The sequence below is a fragment of the Dromaius novaehollandiae genome, chromosome 16 (assembly GCF_036370855.1).
Source record: "Dromaius novaehollandiae isolate bDroNov1 chromosome 16, bDroNov1.hap1, whole genome shotgun sequence".
Lineage (NCBI taxonomy): Eukaryota > Metazoa > Chordata > Aves > Casuariiformes > Dromaiidae > Dromaius > Dromaius novaehollandiae.
Genome location: NC_088113.1, coordinates 858,828 through 872,280, shown reverse-complemented (window position 1 = coordinate 872,280; position 13,453 = coordinate 858,828). Strand labels below are relative to the sequence as shown.

The following is a 13,453-nucleotide window of genomic DNA, read 5'->3' as shown; positions in this document are numbered from 1 at the left end:
AAGAGAAAAAACTGCACCGCAACACTGTAATTTTACACAGACACTCTCGAGGGACAGTGAAGCATTTAGAAAATCATGAGACATCATTAAGTCATGATTTAACCATTTTGTCTCTCGACCAGTCTTCATGATTTTGAAATTTGGGGACTGAGAATCCTGTTACATTTATGATACTAATTCCGGTAAATCTATATAACAGCTTTGTAGACATTTTAGTTTATCTCACAGTCCTAAATCTACGTCATCAGCCATTTTAACCAGCTTGGAAGATTCGGCACACAGTCAAAGCCATGTAAACAGAGTTATTATAAAGCCTAAATTAAATTATAGTAGATGTCAGAATACGTTAAGATGTCAGATTACCTTATTTCCCAGTACTACATAGCAATGGAGCCCTCTAAGGGTTGCAAAGCAAACTGATTGCTTTCTAGCTAAGATGTAATATTGTCAATTATGTATTTAATTGAAACAATTATGCATATTCTCTATGTTATCTTCTTCGGATGAGTTAATACAGCTATAGTGTATCATATTTAATTGGGTTAAATTTAACTGAGATGACCACTCTGTACGGGTATCTCCTAAGAGACCTAACTTAATGATATTGAATGATAATTGCTGTTGCTTATTAGAACTGAATTAATATCCTGAATTAATGAGCATGTAGACTACAAAAATAGAGGGATTCTGTGTCATTTTGCTGAGTGTAATGTTCTGACTGGTAGCCTTTTAACCTGTAATTTGCTAGAAAATATATAAAAAATTGCTATTAAAACTGATTTTAATATAATTAGTATACTACTTCTGCTACTATTCTTATTCAGCACTTTATATTAAGTCTCAGCTGGATTTTTAAAACAGGGTGGTTTTTTGGTAGGGGGGAGATAAGGTCTCCATCTTTCAATTAAAAGGATTATTAGTTATATTCTTTAAGTTATTACAGTCTGGAATTTGTCAATATTAATGTCTATTAATATGCACAAGAATTAAATAAGCAGTAAATTTAAAAAAGCAATAATATAAAAAATCGGTAATTTTAATTGACATTTATTTTATATTGCCCAATCATAAAAAAATCATGTTATCTTTAGATGAATTTACTATTTTCCACTTTAAAAATATATTGCTTTAACTTCAAAAAAATCTAAAAGACTGCAATATATTTCACTGCACTTAAATGTCAAAACTATGGTTTCAGACTTATTTTAGATGATTTCTGTTAACATAGAAGTCCAGAAAATAATAAATTCCATGAGTCTTCATAAGCTTGGAGAAGAACATGCGTTCTGCTTTCTAATACAGATGTACAAATCAATTTCTCTGATATATTTTATTCAAATATAAATCTTGCCAAACTTTTTATAATCTTTAGCAAGTTAATTGTTTGGGGAATTTGTTAAAGTTACCTATAAGCTTACAGAAAATTTATATGCTCTGCATGTTCTGTATATTTTTAAATTCTTCTCTTTTAAATAGCAAACCACTGCTGGTAAATCAGTTACTGATAAGGCTCTATTTAATCATATTTTGGAATATTTTTACTTCTTTTTCAAAGAGAATTTATGTCTATTTCTTTTTCAAAGAGAATTACATGAAAATCCTTACCATGATAACAATTGTCATTCTTCACTCACATATAAATCTGGACAGCTAATTTGGCATATTAAGCTTGTTCCTTCTGTGACATGGCAGCAGATGCAAAAGTAGAAAACTTGGATACCACATGCTTTATTTGCTAATTAATTTGAAACTTTGATGGTATAAATCAATAAACCAATTTGCTAAAAAGAAATCACTCTTGTGTTCTTTTTATAAATTAGCTCATTTTCATCAGAGGGATGTTCTGTGTCCTGCTTTTTTATAACCATTGAAGAAGGATTAGCTTAATTTAGGATTTGGTGCAATTAAAAAAATACAGGAAATTATATAAAATTAGATTGTTTCCTTCATTTCTGCTAACTCTGTGATTTCAAAAGAAAAATGGACATAGTGATTGATGATAGTGATTATTTAGAAAAAGTCTCACTATTAATTAACCTACAAAACCAACACCTTCAAGTAGAGCCATTAAACCTGTCTTTAATTCCATTTTTTACAACACTGCAGTGGATCGAATGTAAAAATCCCCAAACTGACAGTTCCCTGGATTCTGTTATAAAATATTTTGTCGTGAAGGGCTGGACACTTTTATACTTTATTTGGTACATCAGCTTCCTGATTTTTGTGATGCTTTTGATTGGTACAAATCTCATAAATCACTGTCTCTTCCAAGGTTGCTACAGGAAGCTGACTACTCTTGCTAATCCCTAAATCAAAGCATGGAGTATGGTATCAGAAGCATGAATGATAGAGTTATTGACCTAAAATGATTCATGTCTTGCAGGTCCTACCACACATGACTTCAGGAAAAAATATTACTGATGAGCTATTGGTAAATTGTCATTGCAGACTGCAAAGGAGTAATACATTTCTACTTTTGTTTGCATATTTATCCAGATTCCACAAAGCAATTTCTTGAATCATGTGAGGAATTTCTAAAAGCTCCTTGTTTCTACAATACTAAATCCCTTCCAAGGCTAGTGTTCTTCAAGACCAATGTGCATCTGTCCTAATTATATGAAAAACTTCACAACCCACCCTGCCAGTTGTAGTTACCTGGATGCATTTGATTTCACAATGCTAAGATTGAGGTATAAACACAATCCCAGTGAAGGGATTTAGCCTAGGCATCTCCTTGTCCAGCTGAACTTCATTTTGTGTGCCCTCAGGCCATTATGCAAACCCTTTTTCTCAGGTCTTTGCTGGAGCAGATGGGAGGAAGGGGATATTGGATAGTATTTCTTTGATTCAGGATTAACGTGTGTGTTATAAATGACACTAGGAACTTGTCCATTTTAAGAAATGTGTCTTGTTTCAATCAGTTCTGCTGAATGCCTTTCTGATTTTTATGTTTTCAGACCAGAGAGGCCACACATCTGATCCTGACGTTGGTTTCAGCTGGTTCTAACTCTGGACAGTGCCAAAGACAACAAGACCCAGTATCCATGGGACTATTTAAATGTTATACTGTTACAAACACTGACTATTATCGGTTACAGCTCTTTACCGGGCTTTATTATGTCTGAGAAACTGTATAAGAAAGGATCCTGCAAGTCATATTTAAATGAAATATTTAAATGTGTAAACACAGATACAGACATAGAGGCCTTCCTTTTGAGTCTTGAATTATTCCTATTTGGTACAACACTGTTCCAGTTTTGCAGTAAAACAATAGTATCAGCACAGCCACAAAGGGGAGGAACTGGTCAGAGGAAAGCAGGCTGCAAAACAGAGGTCTACGTAGCCGATCAGTTTTGAGGTATGAGGCAGGCGTTTCACGAGCATGGCAGGTTAAATTGCCAAAGCTATTCGTAGTTGTTTTGTGTATGTGCATGCATGCAAACTGCAGGAAGGGGAGTGAAAACAACTCAGAACTGCAAGTCTGTGTTCTCAAAGAGGGAGCAGAAAGAGAGCTCAGATGGATTCTGAGGATAAATAAGAAACAGAGCAGCAAGATTACAAGCTCAACACACGAGATACAAAGGGGAACGTCCAGTGGAGAACTCTGCACGTACAGCTTCTCAAAGGGAGTCAGAAAGCCTCTGAACTTTGCTGGGTATTGTTTTTCAGAATGCAGAGAAAGACCGAAGTGATTTCAGACACTCTGACAACCTCACTGATGGCTATAAACAACTGATAGCTATATAACTTAATAAGGACAGCCTTGGTAATGATGCCTTATGTAAGGGTAAATCACAAAGAAATGGGAGATATGCATAGGTTCTGTTAGTTCATGAACAAGACCAGTTCAGTACACTTTCCTGCATATTGTTTGCAAAACATTGTAATTGTTTTCGTTTTAGTTGTTAATAATTGGTTGGAGACAGGCTCCTCCAGGTGAAATGCAGGTGTGAGTGAAGGGGGATATTTATTTCCTTGCCTAATTAAGAAGCTTTAAAATACAAACCAAAACATAATCCTGACTTCAAAACACTACATACGTGCTCATCTTCACTGCTACAAGAAGTGCTTTTGAATGAAAAGAGGAAGAATTTGAATAAACTTTTGCAAGTGACTGGAGATCTATCTTGCAGTTCAGATGACAATTTATGCTTTCGAAAGCTAAGGTCCAAGCATTCCTGGTCATCCTAAAACACTGCAGAAAGTATTTATGAATTTATGGTGAAAAGCATTGCAGAACTGGCTATGAAAGAAATATTTTGAGTCAGCTTTTGCATATGAAACAGTGACATCCAGTGGCTAGTATGGTTAACTATAATGATTTGATGCACAGAAAAACAGATACACTTGTATTTGGTTTGAAAATTAGTTTTTTTTAAAAAAAAGAGTAAATTACAGTGAATGTGTAAGAAGAGAGAATCCTAAATTCTAGTTCTTGGAAACTCACGTCTTCTCTGTAGGGAACTTTTCCACAGGGGATGATGCCAATTTCTGCCAGCTTGTCTTTTTACACAAATTTTCACGCAACAGAGCTTCTTCCTGCTAGGGTAAAGCTGCCAGGTTAATATTGCTTCTTCTCTTTTAATGTTTTTCCACAGTGGCTAACAGCACGTGTTGCGGTGGAAAGGAAGGCTCTTAAGGAAGGCTGAAGGTTGAGTCACTGCCTGCAAGATACACAGCAGCAGTAGCAAATCAGCTCTGTCTAGCCTTATTTACCAAAGGATCCAATTGTTTTTTTGTATGTTTACTCCAAACTGAAAGAATAAATAGGCTTTTCCACAAGCAACCTAAATTCACATCTCCCAATTAAATAGTATTGGCTAAGGTATTCCGCCTGGCTTAAACATTTGGCTCTCATTCACTTATACATATAAAATTCTAAATAGGCAAAACAACAGTCTCTAAATTCATGATGTAATTATTTTGATTTGACAGCAACTAGGCTCTTACTTTATGCTATTGTAGTATCACTTCATAAATCCAGTCACATAACAAATAAAAAACCACGCTTTACTTAATTTTGAGGGTTTCTCTTATGGCTAGACACTGATGTCAAATATTTTGCAAACTTTAACTCTTGAACATAGTGGTTTCCTAGGCAAGGCTAGCTAGAGGACAAATCATCAACCCAGTTATAAGTTTAAGTCTTTCTCAAATGTAGAAAACAGGATGATTTTTCTGACAATCATATATATGAAAGCAACACTGTTTGTTTGTGATGAGTAAATTAAATAGTTATATAAGATAAATTATTAAAGTTTAAGTAGTCAGGAAAGCTTTAAAAATGCTTAAAATTTTGAAGTTTGAATTTTGAGATGTTCCTCATTCAAGAAAATATTATGTTTCGGAATTAGGTGCCGTCCATACTTTCACTCATCAATACTTCCAGAAAACAAGCTCACTCCTCTGCCACGTTGACTCTCTATAAACTAAGTAATAGCCACCTGCTAGCTACCACATTTTACTAGTGGCATCCAAAATTATCAGATACCATACAGGTAAAAGATTATTCTTACTTGATGATTAAAAATAAATAAATAACCCCCCTGCCTTTCAAATGTAAGGGTTCACTTTATTAAAAGACTGTGGTGTATTAAAACCTTGTATTAAATAGCAACATTCAGCTGTCAATGCAACACAAAACAAAATACTGCCTGAAAGGTCTATTACATGGAGGGGAAAAAGAAAGTGAACCTTGGCAAGCACAAGATTGTTTTTTTTTGATTTTGTTTGGGATCCTCAAAGATGTGGAGAATTGTTTCTGTTAATAAATCTAGGACCAAGCAACAGCAACCCACCTGGGCGATACAGAAAGACACTTATTATCTTGCCTATCTTACGAGAGTTCTGATTGTGGCATCTCTCCAGTTTCACATACACGGGAGGAATTTTCATTTTTCCAACCTCAGACACAAGGAAATGGGTTCAATACTGAAATAGGTAGGGAAAGGTTGCCTTGGATGTACTAAATATAGCAGATTTTTTTGATTGTGAGATATTTGCTGCTTAGGGAACATGCTGCTCTAAACTACCTTATTTACTGTGAATCAAATTCCTACACACAGTGTGCAACGATGCCAAAGGCTATTCTTAATAGGTGATCCCTCAGTACCAGGCAAGGATTTCAACTGAAAACATGTGTAATACTAAAATGATTATACCCTGATATTGTTCTGCTCATGACCTTTATCTTGTGAACTGTTGTGACAACATTTGTGTGGTCACATTTAGGTCCACAGAAGAAAAACTCTAGACCACAAATTCTGATCTTGCCCCACCTATAAAGACCAAAGCTGAACTTTTCCAAACCAGGCTGGGAGAATTATGTCTATATAAATAGAATAGGCCTATTCTTTGGTCCTGAAGACAAGTTGCACAGGCTATCCTGCAGCCATTTGGCTAAATTATTTTCACACCTCCAAAACAGTGGCTTTTAGTATGCACCTAAAGGCACATACTATCCACCAGACTACTGCAGACATTTTCAAGAAGTGCCCAAAATTGCACTAGGAGTTGTAACAGAATGGAACACTACAAGTGTCCACACCTGCACATATTTATTTATATGCTAACATACATATATATATATATATGGCCTAAAACAGCCTGCAGGTCTTGATAGAGGAATGAATGAGGAAAGCTGTGCTGAGTTAAGGAGTCTCATAACTCATGGGAAAGGTAAAGAAATGGATCCCAGCCTAGCACTTGCACTGCCCTTCCACAACGTTGTGAAGCCCTCCAGAAGTAGTTTCACCCTGCCCCATGTGAGGCTCAAACTGTGTATGCGCATGCATTTGCTTATTTTCCTGAAGTATGTAATTCCACCAGTTCACAAATACATGCAAGCTTAGAACCTTAGTAGTGTTCTTTTGCAAGCTAACCTTTGTACTCTACTAAGTTTCATTTTGTAGATCATTTTTCCCATGTCTTAAATGATACATACTTTAGACGAAGCTCTAGGTCTCTGCACAAGGCTTTAACTGCTTCCGCATATAACTTCTACTAAAAAAAGTACATGGACTCTTTTACATTGTATTCATCTCCTTTGCCTCACCAAATTCCCTAAATCTAATATGATCTTTTCACCAGAGTCAATTTGTCATTTCCAGTTCTTTATTAAAAAGTCAAACATTTTATACATGTGTATATACATATGAACAGAATTTTGTAGAACACCTTAAAGCTTCTCCCCTTCCCTTCTGTTCCACAAACTAGCAAAAGACACTATAAAAATTTCATTCATATTTAAGAAAGGATATTTATCTAACTGCATTAAAGTGTAAAATATAAATTGAAACAATTTAGAGATGGTTTTGACTGACTTACACAAATTAAGTACAAGATTTTACCAAACCAGCAATTTGTATGAGAAAGAAAAGGAAAAAAAAAAAAACAATTAAAAATATCAACTGCAATCCAACAATCTGTATTCAAGATACAATGGATAATTTTATTTATAAAATGGTCCTGTATCAGAATTGTTCACTGCCACACAATACATACATGAGATATGAAACTTGATCTACAAAGTAAAATGTTCTGTAGAAGCATGAGTTCTTGAAGTGTTCTGAATATTAGCCCTCATTTACTAGAATCCATAGCACAGCTTCAATTGGCGTAAGTAGAAGACTGGATACTTAATAAATACGTATTTAACACACAGTTAAAAAAAATACACAGGTGTATGAAAACTGACTGGAAGTTTGTACCGTTATCAGTGTTAATTGTCTTGGTCACGGTAAAAATAGCTTATACTAAAGCACAGAAAGACCTGTTAAGACCAGCCTGTCCTGATTTCATAGCAAAGTTGAGATGTATTGTGAACCCCTGCTTTCACCTCATTGTCCATGGCCAAAGGGTGCAAAGTCCTCTCAACATCAGACACAAAAAAACATTGCTGTTCTTGGATAAACATACAAGAAGGACTCATTACATGAAACAGTATTTTTACAAATAATAATAAAAATATTCAACACTTTCAATTCTTCTTTTTCTCTGCTTTAATTCTCTGCTGTAGTGTCTTCAGTTCAGTCATTACATTCAAAGTTCTGTAAACCCAGGTGACCTGAAAAGTATGAGTATTATTACATTCAACTCATTTTTAATATAATGTGTACACACACACATGCACACACACACATTTACTTATCAGTTTCATGAAAGAAGTATCCATTTAAATAAACACATACCACAATTATGATAGTATTCACCAGAAGTGGTGCTGAAAAGACTAGTGAAATAAACATTCCTCTTGAATCAAAGTATTGGTATTTAGAAAATAGCCTGATAGAAAAGAAAAAAAAAAAAAAAAAAGAACATTATTCACTGTATTCCACACAACTTTATATGTTCATAATAGCTGTTCTACATGGATATTGGCCAGATTATCCCACTTCTTGGGAGCCCCAAGCATGGGACAACATTCTACTGTATCAAGCCAGAAGAAAGGGGTCGTCAATATCTAATCAGTTATGAACATTCATTACAATACCAGCCTTTCTTTTTTTTGTAAGGCTTTATTGTTTGACAGAACCCCCCCCACACACACACACACATAGTATCTTTCCAGAAAGACTATTAGTATTACTATAGTAATCTTTCCCTGTTACATTGGGGAAAGATTAGTTCAATGCTTACGGAAAAAAGTCATCAGTTTAATTCTGGTACACAGACTAAGTAAACCAGGCAGATTTTCATGATATTTATGCACATAATAAGCATATAAAATACTTAGCGATATTTTTGAGAAATGGTGCTTAACTTCACCTTATTAAACACAAACAGCTAATGAAAAAAAAAAAAAAAAGCCCATGTCCTCTTTCCCTTAACTGTACTACTCTGATTTTCTCTTAGAGTTAGTTTACAACAATCCATGCAAACAAAAAGTGTTTTTCTTCTTTTGATTTTTAGTCAGTAAACACATGTTAACTGTTAGAAAAATTACTCTTTCCTATAAGCTAAGTTGAAACTATATTGCATTGTATGGTTTTGTCCAAAAGGATTTTATCAATCAGTGCAACAGATCTTCCACCATCACATTCTCTTGATGAGACATGAGTGACTCTTTCAATTAATGTTTTTGGTGGAATGATACAAAAAAATAACTCATGCATTTAAATGTGAAAGGGAAAACAGTTACCTCCAATTCATAGCTGCTAATTCATTTATATATTCAGCACAGTAAACTAAACCTACTGTACAACAAAAGAAAAGTATTGTTAGATTCAATACTTCTTTAAAAATAAACAGCAAGTTATCAGTTCTAAGATGTATACGTACTCTACATTAAAATTCCATGATCCTCAGAAAATTGTCACACATTTAACTACATAAAGCCAGTTCTGAATGTTTGAAGTGTCCCATATAGATACTAACAAATATTAAGTGATCAGAAAACATACTTGCAATATTACAAAGAGACATAAAATCCTGCATATCTGAGCTTACAGGAAGAGCTCAGTATACACACGAGTATTTTTTTTTTTAAATCAGTATTTTTTCCATCAATCTTGTTGATGATTGCTTCTAAGATAAATCTGTAAAATAAAGTCAGCACTCCCCCCAGACTGGTATAGAATTAAGATATCATTTTAGATGCTTTAGGTTTTATATCCACCATTACTATCTAAAGCTAGTGTACTAAACATTAAGAGTAAATTCACCAGAATTATAAACAAGCATTTATGCAGTTCCTTCCTACATTGCATTGCGTCCAAGTCTTAAAAAGGTAAATCCCTTCTATTTATAGTTTTAACATTTTTGGTCATTAAAATATCTAGGAGAAACACTGTATTTAAAACTGCTTCACAGAAGTGTTTTGAATTCACTTATGAGGACACAGCACAAGCTTTGTTTGTGGTAGGTATATAGCAGAGCAGTCCGCTGCAGTCCAGTGAAAACTAGTATATCCTTATTCAACAGTTATATGTAGCATAAATGCATCAAGACAGCAAGAAAATCCATTGAAATCATATGTTTAATAGAAAAGCAATGAGACTATATATTATCCAATTAAAAAATTTCCTTGTTTTGTTTTTTGTGGAAAATGATACAAGGAGAAACTTAAAACTGCTTCAGTCACTTTAAAGATGACATGCCCAAACCAGTTTAAAAAAAAAATTTGGTGATGTGAAGGGGAATGCCATAATAAACAATATTCTGTATTGTTTTGGCATCAGCTGGGTTATCTTTGTATGGTACTGCACAATATAGATCATACTTATCATGTCAAGGTAAACCAGTGTGATAATTTTGTAGTTTCTTTAGTCATTTTTTACTTTGTACAACATAAAATATTTTTTATTGTCGATGTATCACCAGTGGTTCAATTTTTCAGGGACGTACAAGGCTGTGACTTGATAAGGATTTTTTTAAGCACTCATCTCACTTACAGGAAATTTACATCATACTTGCATTGAAAAGCCATCAAAGATCAGTTCCACTCCAATTTTCAATGCAATTAGTGCTTGGGTGTGCAAATCCATGCTGGTAACACTAAGAATACTTTAGATGAAGAATCTAAAGTAAACCGAGCCAGCATGTCATTAGAAATTCTACATGCCTAACATTAAATTTAAGAAAGAAAATCCTGACTTTTTAAAAGGAACACTTGGGCCTAATGTGTTGTACACGTGGCATCACTATTTCTTCCTCTGTACTCTGCAGTTAGAAATGGATTTACAGAAATTTACTAAGATTTCTATATTAATTTTGGGAGGTAATTTACATCACTGAAACCTTAGTTTTAGCTGAGTTACGTATTTGCAGTTTTGAGAAAACTGTGATTCCCCTTTCAACTTAACTAGTTGACTAAATGATATTTTAAAATGTCAACATAGTCTTCAAGTGGAATTTTTTGCCTGTGATTCTCTTTAACTTGCTCATCCTTCCTCCATTACTCTGTAAGCATGACAGAACTGAGGCAGTGTGTACAGCCATAACTAGAACCACGGTGCTGCTCGCAGCACATGCATATAATCAAATCCATGACATCTTCTAAAACAAATACCCTCCGCAAGGCTACTCTTAAGCCAGTCAGCCACAAAGACAGAGCTTTGGTTAGGCAAGGCCACAGAGGATCCTCAGGCTGACCTCTGACAAATCCTGAAACAGCAAACACTGGTACCGCAACGGTAAGAACCAGGTTTGCTCTTCCTCATGCCATTCGCACAAGTGTTAGTCAGGCAGTAGACCAGATCCAGAAATGAATCCAGCCAAAAGCTGGCCATATTTCCTGAAGGGCAGCATTAGAAGAAGGCAGAGAGTAACTGCCAGCTTGTGAGAGTCCTTGTCTGCTTCTCTAGAGTAACAGCAATCTTCTGTGAAGCTGTGATACATAATTAACTATGAAGAAACCTTATTTATCACAAATCCTCCCTAAGGCCAAAGTTTCAAGTCACTACTTCATATAGTCTTGGAAACAAAACAAATAGGCACATATGCTATAACAGCTTCTGTGACAATGAAATGCAAGTAAGTATTATTGTGTACAGGCACATGTATTAATAAAAGAGAAATACTGCTTTGCATGCCCTTTAACTATTGTAAAGCATATCACAAAACCCAGTATTATGCAGACATATACAGAAAATTGTAATTACTAACCTAGAAGAATATCTTTAACAGTATTAGTGGCATAAAGGATGCAGGTGCCGCCTGCCACCCGAAAGGCAAGTTCAGGGAAGCAGCACTGCACACACTACTCACCCACGCAAAGGAAGTGCCCTATTTGCACCCGATAGTGCTGCAGAGAGAAGCACGTCAGGAGGAAGCAGAGGACGTGGAAAACCGCCAGCCCCACCAGCCAGGGCTCAGACCAGTCCGTCGTCTAGGGACAAAATTAAGACAGACTCGGCGATCACGCAAGCTCCATCAGGCAGCTTTCCTTTCCACACCCCACACGGAAGAGGAAACCCCCTCTCGCCCACCGGCCCCGCTCGCAGCCACGGGGCGCCCCAGAACAACGCCGCCGGGAAGGTGCCCGCGGCCCGGCCGCCCGCCCAAACGCGCCCCCCCGCGCAGGGGCCGAGCCCCACGGCACCCCCGAGGCCGGCGCCGTCCGCACCCCTCCCCTCGTCGGCCCCGCCGCCGCAGCGAGCCGCGAGCGCCGCGGGGAGCCCGGCTGCAGCGAGCGGGGGCGCCTCACCACCAGCACAGTGCCCAGCCCCAGGGGCGCGCCCCGCGGCGCCTCCACGGCGGCGGCGGCGGCGGCAGCGCCCCGCCCCTCCCCGCCGCCGAAGCCTCGCGAGAAGGCGCCCAACGGCTGCCGCCGCCCAGGCCCTGCTCCGCGACAGCTAGGGGCGGGGGGAGGCCGTTTGCGCGGTGTGGGTGGCGCTTCCAGGGCTTCCCGCCCCCCTCTGGGAGGGCAGAGGCGGCTCTCGGCAGCAGCGCGGGGAGCAGGGCTGCCCCGGTCTTCAGTAAGAATCGTCTTTCCTGCTTCTGGAACTGAAATTTTCTCAGTGGTGACTCGACCCTCTCAGAGAAACGGCAGAAACTCCTGTTAGGTTTTTAGTAGCTGACATACAAGAAGATTGGCAGAGAGTATTTTCTGTGGCAGTTTGTTGCATAGTGTCAGGCTGCTGTCAGGGCTTTCCGGGCCCTTCAGATCTGCAGCCCTGTGCCGTGTTGCCTCTTCGGTCTTCCCTCGGTAACAGTGCCTGGCTTCAGCTGCTTTAGGATGAAACTGCGGGAAAAAAAAAGGACAGTGTTAAGCCTGATTGGAAATTTCTGACTAGAAACCACTTGAACACTCCAGGCAGGAGCTTAAGTCTAGTGAAAAATGCTAATCTTTGCAAAAGAAAAAAAATGGATTAGTGGGCAATGAAAAGGGGATAAGACATCTCATTCACACCTTTGGTTTTGCTAAATGCGTGTAGGTCTCGAGGAACCTACCAGTCTTAAAGACCTATCGCTCTTAAGCAGAAATTTCAAGTTCAGGTTCATCGGCTAAGACAGCAGGCTTCATGATCTTAACAGAATTATCTTTGTCTGAACCACAAGGCATACTGTTACGCAGTAGCTCTATGCTGTGGTTTTCATGACATTTCTATTGCTGTCATGAAATTATTTTTTCTGAAGGTTTGGCTTACCAGATCTGAAGCTTTGGCTTACATTTTTTGCCAGATCATTTTTATATGAAATTGGGTTTAAAATTTGATTCATGAAAGTTCATGAAGTGCTGCAGGAATGGGAACTCTGACAGCTTTTTTCAAAATGTTTGGAAGTGCAAGCAGAAGTAAACACTATAAACACTTACTCTACCATATAGACAAATACAGGCCTCAGTGTGAACTGTAATCTCTTTTTAGTGTCATACTTCTGCAATTTAGTGTGAGTTACCTAAAACTGAAGATTTTTTTTCCATTTTGTTTTAGGATTTTGGTGGTCTTTTTCTCAGCAACAATAATATCTGGAGGTAAATGAATGGCTTTGCACCATCCTGCTTAATTTTACA

The 13,453-nt window shown here is 37.3% G+C and overlaps 1 protein-coding gene across 1 annotated transcript; it reads right to left on the bottom strand.

Annotated features, from left to right (window-relative positions):
• Window positions 1-7,091: 7,091 nt before the first annotated feature.
• LOC135330158 (transmembrane protein 18-like) lies at window positions 7,092-12,942 on the bottom strand. The gene is made up of 7 exons (XM_064521801.1): window positions 12,892-12,942; window positions 12,621-12,682; window positions 12,146-12,293; window positions 11,707-11,827; window positions 9,140-9,194; window positions 8,190-8,283; window positions 7,092-8,065 (listed from the first exon to the last, which is right to left on the bottom strand). Exons 1-7 carry the CDS (start codon window positions 12,940-12,942, stop codon window positions 7,979-7,981), a joined length of 618 nt encoding a protein of 205 aa, XP_064377871.1. The 3' UTR covers window positions 7,092-7,978.
• Window positions 12,943-13,453: the final 511 nt, after the last annotated feature.

Excerpts from the sequence above, each read along its gene's own strand:
- LOC135330158 (XM_064521801.1), bottom strand. The coding sequence starts at position 12,942 with ATGAACCTGAACTTGAAATTTCTGCTTAAGAGCGATAGGTCTTTAAGA. Across the intron at positions 12,683-12,891 it reads GCGATAGGTCTTTAAGACTG|TTTCATCCTAAAGCAGCTGA; the intron begins GTAGGTTCCTCG and ends TTTTTCCCGCAG. Across the intron at positions 8,284-9,139 it reads TTAGCAGCTATGAATTGGAG|GCTATTTTCTAAATACCAAT; the intron begins GTAACTGTTTTC and ends CTTTTCTATCAG.